This window comes from Pseudochaenichthys georgianus, chromosome 9 (assembly GCF_902827115.2).
Source record: "Pseudochaenichthys georgianus chromosome 9, fPseGeo1.2, whole genome shotgun sequence".
In the NCBI taxonomy this organism is placed as follows: domain Eukaryota; kingdom Metazoa; phylum Chordata; class Actinopteri; order Perciformes; family Channichthyidae; genus Pseudochaenichthys; species Pseudochaenichthys georgianus.
In genome coordinates, this window is record NC_047511.1 from 38,015,452 (window position 1) to 38,031,610 (window position 16,159).

The following is a 16,159-nucleotide window of genomic DNA, read 5'->3' on the forward strand; positions in this document are numbered from 1 at the left end:
CATAAATGATTTGTATTAGCATCTACCCTTCCAAGTGTTTTTATTTAGTGTATACTTCAGATACTGATTAATAACAATAGTGTGTAACTGTCATTTAGCTATTAGCTTACATCCGGGTCACACAATGTCTCTTATTGATCATAATGTCCCATCCGACCGTTGTCCCTTTTTTCCCTAAGGTCGAGACGTTTGGTGGTTACTATGGTAACGCCAAACTACATACGCTGCTTGGTTACCGCAAGCTTACAAGGATGAAGTTTCCAAGGACATTTAACAAAAAAAAGTAGTTACGAATCAATAACTTCTTCAAATGTTAACTAGGTGAACAATATGGTAAAATACGACGATTTACGGGTGGAGTGGATCCGGCAGTGCGTGACTGCTGGCTTCGTTTTGCCCGAAAATCCCAACCCTTTCGACGAGCTACTCGGTCGGGGAGATGGAGAACAAGAAGAAGACATTCTCCGCTTTTTGGACTTTGTCTCCGATGAAAACTCGCCATCGTGTCTTCTGTTTTTCAAAACTGTAAGAGAGGAAGAAATTGAAATTAATATTCCACTCGGTAAGTTTGCAAAAGTTTGTGACTGTCATGTAGCTATTAGCCTACATCCGGGTCACAGGTTGTTGATCATCACAGGTGGGAGAAGTACTCAGATCTTGTACTTAGGTCAAAGTAAATTGACCTGAGAGAAGGAATACTCGTGTCACAAGTAAAAGTACTTCATTCAAAATATGACTCAAGTAAAAGTGAAAAAATGTTGTAGGCCTACAAAAAGTGCATAATATACAAATTGGCCCATTTCAAAATCATATATATGGTATGTCTTGATTATAATTATTGATGCATTAATGTTAAAAAGATTAACTAGATGGAACTAATTTGTATTCTTTTTTTTACTGCAGGGTGGTTTTTGAATGTTACTGCAGTATATCTCCAAATACTAAATATAATACCTTACAAAAGTGGCAAAACCTGTGTTTCACTGTAAAAGGAACCTGGTTATACTGTAAGTTGGTAAAAGGAGCAAGAAGAAGCCACCGGGGGCCTATTTGTATCAGTTGTTATTACCTGTATGGAAAACCATACTTCATGCCATGCTACAATCATCCTCATGTCATCGAGTTGTGTTTGTTAAAGCTGTTCTATCCACCAAAGACTATAACTGATTTGTAGCCTCTATATACTTCAGATCCTGATGAATACATTTGGTGAAAAAGGATGTTTCCCTTCTCTTTTTTCCCTTGTCTTGAGGGATGTTTTTAGTCCTTTATTTTTAAATGTGTTGTACATGGTCACCTAGTCTGCAATTACACCCTTGATACCCACAGAAAGGAAGACAGATGATGCTTCAGATGCTGATTGCACTCCAAGTGGAGCAGAGATATGTGAAGTAAGTCCCATACATGTGAGATCAATCAATTGTTTTCCTCTTGTGGTAATTTCCAATTGTGTATGAGTTTGACATTTCTTGTTTTGTGTTTCTAGGGGCTTGAGCTCCAAGTTGTTCGTCACATTGAGCTTCATATGTCAGTAAATGGTTTCCCAAAGCAATTTGTGAAATCTACTGTGTTCTACTTTATCAGGAACACAAAAGGTGAGAAGACACATCAATATCATTCTCTCTCTATTGCACATGCAAATGATAAACCAAGATGTTGTTATGTGTGTTTTTAATAGACACCATTGTTCAGCCAATGAACAAGAAGGAGACCCCTTTTGTGATGGGCAGGCTATTTACCATTGGTCGTCATAGTGGAGATCCCCTTGTTTCCCTGCATCAAAGACTTGTCCATGTAAGTACGAAAAAACATAATATTAATACAACTTCTTATTTGATACATTTGACATGTCTCTGTGTTCAGATGTATATACCCTTAATGACTGCCGAGCGGATGAGGGAGACTGGTGCTGGTTATGAGAGCGGGGAAGTTGGCGGTGGAAAGGGAGAAGAGGGGAGTCCAGCGAAGCCGAGTGGGCAATTCACCATTCGTGATGAGTTGCTTCACAGGACGTACAAGTTTTTGGGCCAACTTGAGACAACTATCCAACAAACTTATATTGAAGGTTTGATTTATTTAATATAACATGGGCTCATTGTTTTTTATTTCACAATCTCTCAGAAATTGACTTTTAGAAAAACAAGTAAAGGTTGTATTGAACTCCAAAGAGTTAAAACAATTCCATGGTATTCCCCAAATTCTCACATTCCCAAAATATTCTTCGCTTTCCCTGCTGTTAAAGGACTTTGTTTACTGTAAACTATTGGGAAGAAGTTCTGGTTTGGTTTGTAAATCGAGTTTTCAATGCATTAGGGTTGATTTCACAGTTCAATTTCAAGATCATTACCTTTGTCGCAGATGAGATTGTGCTGCACATACCTGAGCTAGACCTAGAGCCAACGGTAGACGTACTGCTGTCTGACCCAGAGATGGTGGAGAAGTTGGAGCAGTGTTTGATGAACTGGCAGACTAAGATTACTGTTGTTATGGAGGAACAACAAAACAATAAGCCACAGGTTTGTGAATCTTTGTGAAACAGCCACAACACAAACACATACACTGTGTTCCAATTGACAAATGTGAACATCAGTTTTCATTTTCCTCCAGGCTCCTGGCCCTTTGGCCGAGATAGCTCTTTGGCAGGGGCGTGCATCTGTCCTGAATGTTCTGAGTGAGCAACTCAATCAGCCCGTAGTGAAGAAGATTCTGGAAGTGATGACTAAAGCAGATTCAAGCATTGTTCAGACCCTGGAAGGAGTGGTCGCTGCACTCACCAAATACCGCGTGGAGGCAGACGACAATTTTTGCTTCCTCACCACGCTGAAAAGAAACTTCACGGTGAGCTGCATTTTTTTATAGGAATACCGCTAAATATTTTTAAGATTGAAATATTATTTGTCTTTTAAGAAAGGACAGTGGAACTGGTGGTATACAGAATTGTCCTCCTGCCCTCACCGTCACTTCTATCAACCTTACCGTTGTCTGTTGTAGAATCTAGCTACTGCATCACATTTGGGTGGGATCCTTGAGACCATCCCTGATTTGATGAGCAGTCTTCAAGTAGTGTGGATGATCTCTTGCCACTACAACACAAATGAGCGCATGGTCCCTCTCATGGAGCATACTGCCTGGCGGCTGTGTGAACGTGTGCGTCCAATAATCGGAGTCAGCACTCTATTCAAGTATGTGTGAATACATTTAAACTTATAGAGAGAGTTGAATGAATCCTATTTTATTATATCAATATTTGTCAGTACTTTATTTAGATAAGCTGTTTTGAGGTTTCGTTATAACTTAACAATGAGCTGTGCTTGGACAGAAATAAAAGGGAAGTGGCCAAGTCCAAGGTGCGTGATGCTAAACAGGTCCTCGACCTGTGGAAATCCTCCTACTTTGAGGTGCGCGCTGAAATTGAAGAATCAGGCAGGAATCAACGCTGGGAATTTGACCGCAAGAAACTGTTTGAGATGACCGACTACATTGCCTCCATCTGCCAGGACCTGCTGAATGTTTTGCAGGTCTGTGTGTACATATACTGCACGGATTTTCAGACTGTATTAAAAAAAATATCTCAGGTTTTTGAAAAAGTGTTTTCTTTATTTGTGTTGTGCAGATTTTGGAAGAGTTCTATAACATCTTTGGTCCAGAGCTAAAAGGTGTGACCAGTGACCCAAAACGCATCGATGATGTGCTGTGCAGAGTGGATGGGCTGATTGTGCCTATTGAAGAATTCAGTTGCGATATTTTCAAAATCCATATGATGAGCGACTGGAAAACGATCATGCAAGACTTTAACAAGACAGTTCAGGTGAGTTTGGGACATCTGGAGTTCAGAAGCTATACAACATGAAAGTGAATTAAGCATTGTCGTATCAGTGTGTTTTTAAGTTTGCGCCAAATAAAATAACATCATTTTCTTTTTGCTGTACCTTAGTTATCAAGCTGATTAACTTCCCACATGTGTCTGTTCAGGCTATTGAGCTGGTGGCCATCGACCTTATTGATCAGTCGTTTAAGACACAGCGCTCTTCGGCCGCTGCCTTTGACATGCTCTTGAAATTCAAGCACATCGTCTCCAGAGAGGCTGTCAACAACCATTTGATGCGAAAGTCTAACGACATCCTGGCTCAGTATTGCAAAGAGGTAATGTACCTTGAAAACAAGAGAAATTGATATTTCACAGAACTACATTTGAATCACTATCACATTATGTGATGGTATCCGATCAATACAATGCTTCAGTTGACCGACAGTGAGTTCCTGCAGGTTTTGCAATGTGGTGCAATGTTAATGTTGCACGCTATTGCTATTTCAATCAGGAGAGACGGTTTTGATGTAAGAAGAATACATATTTATTGCCAGGAATACACAAATGAATGTAGTGGAGTTTTGGCGATTAGACCCCGTTGTGCGGGAGTATCATTCAGGAGGGGAGAACCCCCCCCCCCCCTGCGGCCGCTTACACAGTAAATTCCAATGTTAATAAAAGCTACATTTGGGAGTTTGATTTATTTTAAATTAACACAAATACAAAATTAAAACCTATAATTGCACACTTAAACCATTATTTTAAAAAAAGAACTATTTCACATAAACCTCTGGTTTTTACTGGGGCGGTTCAACTTGATTTGGGGGTGGGGGGGGGTGCGCCATAGTTTATGGGTGCTGTACACAATATAGGCGTAGTTCTGTTAGTATAAGATAATGAGATATACTTTGTTGATACAAAATCGGGAAATTGTGTTGTTATGAAATAAAATAAATAAATGTTTTGTTGACATTTCTAACTTTTCAATTTTCGGCACCCCCCATTGATTGATGCGACCTTAGCATTCGCCTATACAGCCTATGCCAAGGGCCGGCCCTGCCCCGGGGTCTAGACACTGGTGGTGGTGAATGGATAGTTGGGGTCACTCTGAAGGGGAGTGGCTTAGCTTGTCCCTGGATTCAGAGGGACAGGAGGTGAAAAGGGGTGGACGAGGGTTGCATAGAGTCACCTGAATTGACAGCTGTCAGAGGGGAGAGCAGACTTAAAAGGTTTAGCGGAGCGCTATGATAGGATTGTGAGAATAGAGCGAAGCGATTGGTTAGCTGGGGAGTGACGCTGTCGCTCCCGATAACTTATCGAGGGGAGAGAGAGTAGTAACATAGGAATAGTAAATGAATGAGTAAAGACTGTCTTCCTGGTTGAGCTTGCGCTGAGCTTAATTTCAAGTTATAAATTACCTGAGACTTTCATTCTATTTATCTTTGACAAATCAAGTTTATTAATCCAAATTAAACCTTCAGACAATAAAACAGCCTCAACATTTGACATGTTGTAAAAACATATACAACTAAACAATATTTCAAGTGGGATCATTGTCTGCCACAAGCTCTTTTGTACAATGTATCTTTTGTTGTAGGTGGACAGCATAAATGACATGTTTGAGGCAGAGAAAGACAAACCACCAACCCTTCTTAGGAATGAGCCCCCAGTGGCGAGGGCCATCCGATGGGCTCAGTCTCTGGTGCATCCCATCAAACAAACCCTCCTTCCCTTCCTCAAAGAGCCCCAGATGCTGGAGTGTGAAAATATGAAAGTGGTGAGTTGTACGGCTGTATAGTTCTGTGTATATCATATATTTTTTTTAGGCACCTAAATTCAATTTGAAGCCTTCATGTGACTGTTGCTGTATTCTGCTTAGGCCAAAGACAAGTATACGGAAATGGCATTGAAGATCCGAGACTATAAAGTGAAGAAGTTTGAGCACTGGACTGCTGAGACACAACGTAACTTGCCAAAGCTAATGAAAAACACCCTGTTGGTCGTGAGTGCCGATGAAAACCAAGTCGAGGCAAAGCTGGTATGTATCTCTTAGGGCTATTATTTTTTCATTTAATTTATTTTTTCAATAGTTTTTTCAGTTGAATTATACTTAAAGTTCAGGGTAATCAACTGTTTTCAATAAATGGATGTTTTCAAAGTAAATGGATAATCGTTTTTTAATAATCGTGATATCAATTATTGACCAAAATAATCGTGATTATGATTTTTGCCATAATCGCACAGCCCTAGTATCTCTCACTATTAGTTTATAACTGTTTATAACAAATATACTATCTCTCAATGGCTCCTTTTTGTCTGATTTAAAAGGATGTCCCACCGACTCAACGCAAACTACAGGGGGGTGTGAGATACATCGTGAATTTTGCTCCAGAACTCAGGGAAATGATTTCTGAGGCATACCACCTTGAGTTACAGGACCATGCTCTGCCTGATCTGGCTAAAATTATTGCTCTACAAGAGGACAAATTTATCAGGTAGTAAAAGTCACCAGTAACGAAATACCAATCCACTCACTGATGCAATCTTGGGCCTGACTAATTCCACCCTTTGTTTTAGGTACGTCAATGATCTGAGGAAGATGATCAACTGCTACCACTCTGTCATGGACAGCCTGAGTGATGCACAGTCCATTATGTTGGAACAACATATCACAGCGGTCCAAGAAGAGATGCAATTTGGATGCAAAAGACTCAACTGGACATCTTTGGGTATGAAGAATACATGGGCCAAAATGTCTGTTCAGTGGTGATCTGATGTCAGTAAAATTGAAAATGGATCAATTTTGTTTGGTTTTAGGCATCAACGACTTCATCAAACGTGGCTCTCAGTCTGTGTCGAAGTTTGAATCAGTTGTCAATCAGATTCAGATGAATGAGAAGGAGATTGAGTCTAAGTTGCAAGTCATAGGGATGGCCAGTATACTGAAGTTTTCCGTCCCAGATAACGACTTACCAGGTGTGATATCATTTATATGACATGATGATTTTATTATAAGAATCTATTCCATTCCAACCTATTTTTATTGCCTTACCCCACATTTTTTTCTTAAGGTGTCAAAGACTTCTTTGAACGTATTGAGCGCGACCAAACCAAGACAGTGAATTTGCTGAGTAGGATGTATGCAGACATCGGACCCCTCGTCACTAAGACGGAACATTTGCTCCTGGGAACGAGCAGTGGCAATGCCAAATGTATGGCAGGTTACTACAAGTACTGGGAACGCAAAGTGCTAGACTCCCTTACAAAGATGGTGCTGAGGTAATCACCGTGTGTTAATGTTTTTCAAGTTTTCTACTTTGTGAGCAGTAATAGTCACCCCTCCTTTTACATACAGGGCAAAAATATATGTCTCGACCACTGTTCTATCCTTCTTGTTCACATTTAGTAATCTCCAGTCCTTTAACGTGGTGCTGATGGGAAGTACCGCTCTTTTCCAAATTGATGCCATTCTGCCTGCCCCTAAGATTGTGACGCAGCCCCAAAGCAAAGAGATCTACTTGCTGATGAAGAAATGTCTTAAAGACTGTATCGAGAGCACAAAGGTTTGATCATCAGGATTCTCCAAATACCAGGGTTCTTACGGTCATTAAAAACCTGGAAAAGTCATGGAAATTCAAAATGCTAATTCCAGGCCCTGGAAAAGTCATGGAAAACAATATTTTTCCCAAAGTTTTAGAAAAGTCATGGAAATGTAACCAAAGTTGCATCAAATATAATTTATATTTGATCTAATTGCCGAAATAGTAATACTATAATGATAATAAATACTGTATAGTAATGAAACGTAAAATGGCATTTAACTGTCGAGGTATTTTGCTGGTGAGAGATTTAGTTGCTTTAGTGTGTAGGTGCTAGTAAGCCTATTATTTGATTTGTTTTAGATAGGCACAACATGTTTCATATGCAGACCTTATTTTCCTGTTCCATGTTAAAATAAACCTTTTCAGTGGTACCGCTAAGAAAGAGTAATTTTTTTGGTCATGGAAAATTAGGTAAAGGTCATGGACAAGTCATTGAAAATCATTGGTGAAAAAGTGTATGAACCCTGAAATATACTGCATTTAAAAAAAATCTGTAATTTAATGATGACACTCATACTGTCCATATTGTTGCTTTACAGCATTTTCTGCGTTGGATGCATGGGACCTGCAAGCTGTGTCCGCCACAACGTGTGGACGGTGAGGATGAGCTGGTGATATTTAGCTTCCGCAAAGAAGTGTGGCCAAATGCTCAGATAAATGAGTGCGCCTTGGCGGTTCACCAGAACATCCAGCGGCTGCTCTCCTCTGTGGAACAGCACCTCGTCCACTGGACACGCTATCGGACACTTTGGGAGAAGAATATTACCATCACCAACGAAAAGTTCGCTGCAAAAAATCCATCCTTTGCCAGGTACGACGAAAAGATGAACTTCTATTCTGATATGATTCAGGAAGTGAAGCAGGAGACGCTGTTTAGGAATGAGCACGTCATCCATTTAAACCTGGAGCCTCTGGCTAACACTTTGCGGGAGTCTGCCGAGTCCTGGATCCATTCGTTAGGTAGCCTGCTCAACAAGCCTGTGAAGGAGGATATGTTCAACTTAAGAGATGAACTCAGGGTAAGGAATCATGTTACACAGTTTCATATGTTTTACAGGGATTTTTACGTGTGTTACATCCAGGGTTCTTACGGTCATTAAAAACCTGGAAAAGTCATGGAAATTCAAAATGCTAATTCTAGGCCCTGGAAAAGTCATGGAAAACAATATGTTTCCCAAAGTTTTGGAAAAGTCATGGAAATGTAACTAAAGTTGAATCAAATATAATTTATATCTGATCTAATTGCCGAAATAGTAATACTTTAATGATAATAAATACTGTATCGTATAGTAATGAAACATGAAATGGCATTTAACTGAGGTATTTTGCTGGTGAGAGATTTTAGTAGCTTTAGCCTGTAGGAGCTAGTAAGCCTACTATTTGATTTGTTTTAGATAGGCACAACATGTTTCATATGCAGACCTTATTTTCCTGTTCCATGTTAAAATAAACTATTTTCAGTGGTACGCTGAGAAAGAGTAATTTTTTTGGTCATGGAAAATTAGGTAAAGGTCATGGAAAAGCCATTAAAAATCATTGGTGAACATTTTTCTTTAACCCTGTACATCTCTATGTTTTCTTGACTGTTTACAAAAGGAACTCTCTGAGAATCTACAACAAAGCCCTGACTCTTTTGATGAGCTGAAGTCTGTCCTTGGCACCATATCAGACATCAGGGACATGTCTGTAGATGTTGAGTTGAGATACATTGATATCCAGGAGAGCTACAGAACACTGGCCATTTACAAAGTGCAGGTACTGTGTGTTTCATTTGTGAATTATTAGCCATTGAAAGTTGATATTGTTTCCCTGGTTGAACATCTTCTGTTCTGTGTTTTGTAGGTTGGGAAAGATGAACTGGAGCTGGTGGGAAAAATTGACCAAATATGGAAAGAGCTGTCTGACGAATCTAAACAGGTGGATCGAAGTCTGACAGATGTCAAGACATCATTTGTTCAGGTAAGACATCAAACTCCCACATTCAGCTTTAACACAACATTCAAAGCATTGTTTTATTTGTATTGGTATTTTGAAATGTATTTGAAATTATCTTACTATTCTCCCTTCCCTTACACTCAAAGACTACAAAGGACAAGATTGGAGAGTTCACGCAGGAGTTGTCTATCTTTGCTGAGAGCTTTAACATGCATGGTCCTGGAGCTGTGGGAGATGATTTGGAGAAAGGTACCTGTGCACGTGATCCCTGCCTTTAGTTTTTTTATTCAAAGCAATAATATATGGTGAGGTGCAGCCATGCCTTAGGAGATCTGGAGGTGTGTGGCGCAGTGGGTTAGTGCGTTGGTGTTCGGATCAAGGGAGCACCGGTTCAAACCCCACTGCATGTCGTTGTGCCCCTGGGCAAGACACTTCACCCCAAATTGCTCCTGTGGGGATTGCCCACAGTACTGAGTATATAAGTCGCTTTGGATAAGAGCGTCTAACAAGTAACATGTAATGTAAAAAAAATGTAATCTGGACTTTAAACAGTTTGGTCTTTAATTACGTCTCTAAATCACCTTTAAAGAACTGCTTTTCAGTCATTTCATTCATGTCTTTTTTCTCTTTGTTTTCACTAAACCTGGTGTCCGCGGGGTCTTAAAAAGTATTAAAAGGTATTAAACGGCATTTTTCAAGGTATAACATTTTGTATCTTGTTTTCAATAAGTATATACATTGTCCAAAGAGGTTGTATTCTACAGTTTGCCTGAGTGTAATCATGGCGTATAGGTGTGTAGTGTGATTCTGTGTAGTGGCATCCCGTTGGATTTGACGTCATCTGAACAGGACATCGCGCGCTCACTGCTTGATAGCGCACGAAGGTCCGTTTACGCCGGTTGTTACAACATCGTTATGGGGAAATGCAAGCTTGCATCCAAATGGTTGGAAGATAAGGAGGAAGGACAATCAATACTGTATGTAGTCAATGTGAGGTCAAGTGTGTCGCCAAGGTAACCGGTTAAAACTCGAAGTGGCGATGAGGTCTAAAAATGTATGGAAAGGGTCTTAAAAAAGGCCTTAATAGGTATTACATTTGACTTCAGGATTCCTGCATATACCCTGTGTGTAGTATGCCGTTACATTTCCAAATCTAGTTGAGGAAACAGTCTCTCTTTTTTGTTTTTCTCAGGACTGACCGTAATGGGAACCTATGAAAAAGACCTGGCTAAGATAGTGGCTGGACGACAGGAGCTAGCTAATGCTGAAAAGCTGTTGGACCTGCCAGTCACTGTGTACCCAGATGTCATTAGCATGCAGAGAGACATGGAGGGCCTGAGACAGATATATAGGGTCTATACAACTCAACAGGTAGGACAGGGTTTCAAATTGGGACACTCTACACATCGTTCTGTTAGGAGTCTTTCAAGTGTTCATCCTTTAATCTTTTAGGACGCAAAGGCGGAGTGGTCGCATATGTTGTGGATCGATTTAAACATCCAGACGCTACAGGAGGGTGTTGAGGGATTTATCAAAAGCTTGAGGCAGCTGTCTAAAGATGTGCGGGCGTTACCTGTGGCCTTCTTCCTGGAGGGGCGCATGAAGGAGTTTAGAGAGTCCCTGCCTCTTCTCCTGGACTTGAAGAATGAGGCTCTCAGAGACAGGTCAGTCTGAAGATCGACACCAAAAACCTTGAATAAATGTGACACCAAAAACATGAAGGGAGTAAAGTATTAAGTATTGATAATGTACATACTTTGCTGATAACGAGTCTTATATTTTTGGCCACAGACACTGGAAGGAACTGATGGACAGGACAGGCACCAGCTTTGAGATGAACGACAGCTTCACTCTTGAGAACATGTTTGCTATGGAGTTGCACAAACACGCAAATGTCATAGGTGATATTGTCACCTCTGCTGTAAAAGAGCTCAGTATTGAGAAGGTAAGCTCCTGCTCTTATCTCAAATGCGACTTATTGAAAAGTTGCATCACTTTATCAGAGAAGCATTGGCAAGCTGTCAGGGCCCTCTAGACCCTCTCTGAGGGCCTAAGATACTCTACAAAATAATATTTAAAAACATAAATATTTTTAATATTCTTTAAAAAAAAAATGTAGTTATATTTTTCATTAGTTTTTACCAAAATAACTTGATTCTTTTGAATAATTGTATTTCAAATAACATTTCCAAAGAAATAAATCCTTCGAATCTGCCTATTCAGTTTCTGTTGGAATGTGAAGGGTTAAATGAAAGAAGCTAGGTATAAAAGTCACGGCTCGCCACTGCAGAGAAGTCACGAAAGTTGTAATAAAACTATCCCTGTGTGTCTTGGTGCTTCCAGGGAGTGAAGGAGGTGGTCATGACCTGGGAGAACATGAAGTTCAGCGTGATACCCTATTTCAAAGGCACGCAGGAACGTGGTTCTGTTCTGGGTGCAGTGGAAGAGATCATGCTGAATGTGGACAACGATGCCATGAACTTACAGAGCATGGCGGGCAGCCGATTTGTTGGACCTTTCCTTGGCACCATACAACAATGGGAAAAAGATCTATCCCTTATCAGTGAGACCATAGAGGTCAGTGAAAGTGGCCAAATCTCCCATCAAACTTGAACGAATCCATAAAATCCTTTCTGAAAATATATTTCTTGCACAGGTTTGGATGATTGTGCAACGAAAATGGATGTACCTGGAGAGCATATTCGTTGGTGGAGACATCAGCACGCAGTTACCAGAGGAAGCAAAGAAATTTGATAACATCGACAAAAAGTTTAAAGAAGTAAGAGTTGCAAAATAATGCATAATATTTTCTGATGGAAACTGGAAACAAAAGACTGTTAGGGAATAATTTGCTTAGGTATTCAACCTTCGACACAGTTAATCGTTTTCTCTCTTTACCGCCTCTTTTCCCATGGCATGGTTCCACGGCCTTGGGTATTGCTGCTATCTCTCTTAAGGAGGAGCAGCTTGGGCGCATTGTTGTTGCCAGTCTATGACCGAGCACAAGCCGCCATGAGGTAGTTCACTGTTCAGGGACGAAGGTTCCCTGGCGCACATTCTTTTCTATTGACGAGTGCTCTAGTTAGATTCAGGGTCCATATTGCTTTAGTCTCACTGATGAAGAATGTTGATTGTTACACTCCGAACTAGTTAAAACCTCGAGCTGCAGAAGAGGTCTTCAGAATTGGTTTGGCAACCGCTGTGTCAACTCGTGACACACCACCTGTCTTGTCAATTCTCCGTCCGTAACTCCAAATAAACCGTCAGTGTTTGCCACCAAAGCTCCAGCTCTCCTCGTGCCTCTTGAGTCGTCTTGCTTCAGAAGTTTCCCCCACAAAGACTATAACTGGAAATCTCAAATATAATATCCATCCCATTAATTCTCTTTGTAGATAATGAGTGACACAGTGAAGGGTCCAAACATTAAGCGCTGCTGCCTGGTTCCCAACCGGCTGACATACCTGCAAACCCTCAGTGACGATCTAGAGAGGTGCCAGAAGAGTCTAAATGACTACCTGGACTCCAAGAGGAACGCTTTTCCTCGCTTCTTCTTCATCTCGGATGATGAACTGCTCAGCATTCTGGGAAGTAGTGACCCTTCCTGTGTCCAGGAGCACATCATAAAGGTATGACACCACTACAGACAAAGCAGTGAGGGATTAAAACAGAACCGACAATCACTGTTTGTGCAACATTTCCTCAATGTTTTTATTTTCTATATTCCACAAGATGTATGACAACATAGCATCTCTGAGATTTGATGTGGAAGGTGATGAGGAGACAGTCGCCGCAGCCATGGTGTCTGCAGAGGGTGAGCTGATGGAGCTGAGAAAAGCTGTCCCGGTGGACGGGAGTGTGGAGGAGTGGATGACAGGAATTCTTCTGGAGATGAGGAGGACCAATAGACTCATCACCAAGGAGGCAATCTTCCGCTACTGTGCGGACATGAGCAGGTGTGTGTGGATGCTACAATCGTGTGGGCAATGAGTACACCAGGGCTATTCAATTAGTTTGGAATGGGGCCGGTTGATGAAAATGATCCAAAGCAAGGGGCTGGGAAAAAGATGGCTTGAAATATGAGCAATCCTATTAAGAGCTTCAGATACAGTAAATACTACAACAGCATAGTGGAGTGCATATATTGTGTTTAATTAAATCAAACAACACAGACCCAAGGCCTTTATAGATCTAAATGGCAAGTTCAGAACTCAGTAGGCCTACATGTGAAGCTATTTAACCATCATTTAATTTGATTTAATTTAGGTGAAATTATCTAATCATTCACGCAGAGATGCAATCAATGACAGGAGTTGACACTTCAGTAGCTAGGTGGGTTCGAAACCCAAGCCCACCGAAGTTTTCAGGCAATGTCTGCCCCTCTATCTCTCAATCTAACACCCTCTCTGGAATAAAGGCAGAGTGCCTACAAAACATTTCTTCAAAAAAGAAATTCAAGAAGTAGATGACTTTTTAACATTATACTCAAAGGGCCAGTAAATATCACACAGGGGCCGCCAATTGAATAGCCCTGGAGTACACGGTAAATGTGTGGTTTCCTCGTCTCTCAGGGTGGAATGGATGATGCTGTACCAGGGAATGGTGGTGCTGGCTGCAAGTCAAGTGTGGTGGACCTGGGAGGTCGAGGACGTCTTTAAAAGTGTGAAGAAAGGAGAGAAGAACGCACTGAAGACCTATGCTATCAAAATGCACAAGCAGATTAATGAGTTGGTCAAACGCATTACACAACCTATGAAGACAAATGACAGGCGAAAGATAAACACTGTCCTCATCATCGATGTCCATGCAAGAGACATCGTAGACAGCTTTGTACAAAACAGGTATTGTTTTTCTCATCACACATGTCAGCGTAAGTAATGTGTAGGTGAACTTATATTACAATGTTATTCTCTTTCCAGTATAATGGACGCACAGGAGTTTGAGTGGGAAAGCCAACTGAGATTCTACTGGGTCAAGAAACACGACAACCTATTTGTGCGTCAGTGCAGTGCGTCGTTCTCTTACGGCTACGAATACATGGGGTTAAACGGACGATTGGTTATAACCCCACTGACAGACCGTATTTACCTCACCCTCACGCAGGTCTGAGAAGCTTTCCACATTTGTATCACCCAAGCAGAAACGTGTATATTGTCAGCTTGTGATGTCTGTATGTGGGTGTTTATTTGTAATACAGGCCCTCTCCATGTACCTGGGTGGAGCTCCTGCTGGACCGGCTGGTACAGGGAAGACAGAGTCCACCAAAGACCTGGCCAAGGCTTTGGGCCTGCTCTGTGTGGTGACCAACTGTGGGGAGGGCATGGACCACATGGTGAGAAGCTTGAAGAGTAAACAGCTGCTGAGAAGTGACTTAAACCTGTTCCCTGACCTTTCCCTTAGATAAGACATCCATTCTTTACACTATAATTCACCTAAGGTTATTAAGTTATTTCCTGATGTTTTTGCGCTAAGGAAAAATAATGTCTCAAATTATTAAACACATATTTTTATAGAAGAACAATGTTTGAGACAACAGAGTGCCACAGTGAGGCGCCCTAAATCATAAATCTATCGATTAGATTTATGTTTCAAAAATTATAAAAGTAGGGTAGACATGTGGAGATTATCCGGTTGAACAAAACGTGATCTGTCTCTTCAATTTGTGTCTACTGTACCACAGAGGTAAAATGCTAACTTACTTCCGCGTTTTAGGACGCGTCACTGTGGCACTCTTAACGGCAACCAAAATGTCACAAATAGAAAATACCATAAAATGATTGTACTCGTGTAAAATGTAAATGATCAAGCTTCTTTGCACGTGAATTGTATCAATCTGCTCAATTGCATCGTCTCATCTCTACTTGTTATGGTCTGTTGAGTGTGAAAACTTAACTCTGTTGCACTCTCTGCTGGACAAAGCAGTCACACTTTTTATTTGTCACTAGCTTTTTTCCATAAACTCCATTCCATTGTTTGAGGAACCTGCGACCCACGTTACACTGTAGCTTAATATGACACTAAAATCTGTGAATCCTCTCCTCTTGGTTCTCAGGCTATGGGTAAGATCTTCTCTGGCCTTGCCCAGTGTGGAGCGTGGGGTTGCTTCGATGAGTTCAATCGCATCGATGCCTCAGTGCTGTCAGTTATCTCCTCCCAAATCCAGACTATCCGCAAAGCTCTCATTCTGCACCTGACAAGGTTTCATGTAAGTCTGTTGTAGTTATGCACGACCAGTTATGAATACACTGAAAAGAAGTTCCTGAATGTTTCACAGAGAAGGTTCTTTGACATTTTTACTAACTTGCTTATTTAGCCTACACACAGTTGTTGAACTCTATTCCATCAGTTCGAGGGGCAGGAGATCAGCCTGGACGGTCGCATGGGGATCTTCATCACCATGAACCCAGGGTATGCAGGACGCACGGAGCTGCCAGAATCAGTGAAAGCCCTGTTCAGACCGGTGGTGGTCATTGTGCCTGACCTGCAGCAGATTTGTGAGATCATGCTCTTCTCTGAGGGCTTCTTATTGGCCAAGGTGAAGGACACACACACACACGCACACACACACACACACACACACACACACACACACACACACACACACACACACACACACACACACACACACACACACACACACACACACACACACACACACACACACACACACACACACAGATTACATTGTTAGTAGGTATATGAGTAATGTATGCTTATATGATATAAAATGCAAGGATCATTAATAGTGACTAAAACATGTAACATGTGATCATTTTAAGACTAGAAAGACAATATTACTCTCTAGACTGAAAACGGT

General features: G+C 41.1%; 1 protein-coding gene across 1 annotated transcript in view; it reads left to right on the forward strand.

The window, feature by feature from the left end:
* Positions 1–52: 52 nt before the first annotated feature.
* dnah10 (dynein axonemal heavy chain 10) overlaps positions 53–16,159 on the forward strand; it is a 39,431-nt gene continuing 23,324 nt past the window's right edge. The window contains exons 1-34 of the mRNA XM_034091438.2: positions 53–562; positions 1,330–1,391; positions 1,487–1,595; positions 1,679–1,794; positions 1,864–2,065; positions 2,359–2,516; positions 2,608–2,838; positions 2,992–3,182; positions 3,320–3,518; positions 3,614–3,808; positions 3,973–4,143; positions 5,406–5,585; positions 5,688–5,846; positions 6,137–6,303; positions 6,386–6,537; positions 6,626–6,784; positions 6,880–7,087; positions 7,215–7,371; positions 7,950–8,429; positions 9,007–9,165; positions 9,253–9,369; positions 9,492–9,594; positions 10,538–10,716; positions 10,798–11,009; positions 11,137–11,290; positions 11,689–11,922; positions 12,002–12,124; positions 12,738–12,971; positions 13,075–13,298; positions 13,914–14,183; positions 14,262–14,445; positions 14,540–14,674; positions 15,395–15,547; positions 15,689–15,877. Of these exons, the coding sequence (XP_033947329.1) occupies positions 331–562; positions 1,330–1,391; positions 1,487–1,595; positions 1,679–1,794; positions 1,864–2,065; positions 2,359–2,516; positions 2,608–2,838; positions 2,992–3,182; positions 3,320–3,518; positions 3,614–3,808; positions 3,973–4,143; positions 5,406–5,585; positions 5,688–5,846; positions 6,137–6,303; positions 6,386–6,537; positions 6,626–6,784; positions 6,880–7,087; positions 7,215–7,371; positions 7,950–8,429; positions 9,007–9,165; positions 9,253–9,369; positions 9,492–9,594; positions 10,538–10,716; positions 10,798–11,009; positions 11,137–11,290; positions 11,689–11,922; positions 12,002–12,124; positions 12,738–12,971; positions 13,075–13,298; positions 13,914–14,183; positions 14,262–14,445; positions 14,540–14,674; positions 15,395–15,547; positions 15,689–15,877 (6,198 nt within the window). The 5' untranslated portion in view covers positions 53–330. The remainder of the gene's footprint in view (positions 563–1,329; positions 1,392–1,486; positions 1,596–1,678; positions 1,795–1,863; positions 2,066–2,358; positions 2,517–2,607; positions 2,839–2,991; positions 3,183–3,319; positions 3,519–3,613; positions 3,809–3,972; positions 4,144–5,405; positions 5,586–5,687; positions 5,847–6,136; positions 6,304–6,385; positions 6,538–6,625; positions 6,785–6,879; positions 7,088–7,214; positions 7,372–7,949; positions 8,430–9,006; positions 9,166–9,252; positions 9,370–9,491; positions 9,595–10,537; positions 10,717–10,797; positions 11,010–11,136; positions 11,291–11,688; positions 11,923–12,001; positions 12,125–12,737; positions 12,972–13,074; positions 13,299–13,913; positions 14,184–14,261; positions 14,446–14,539; positions 14,675–15,394; positions 15,548–15,688; positions 15,878–16,159) is intronic.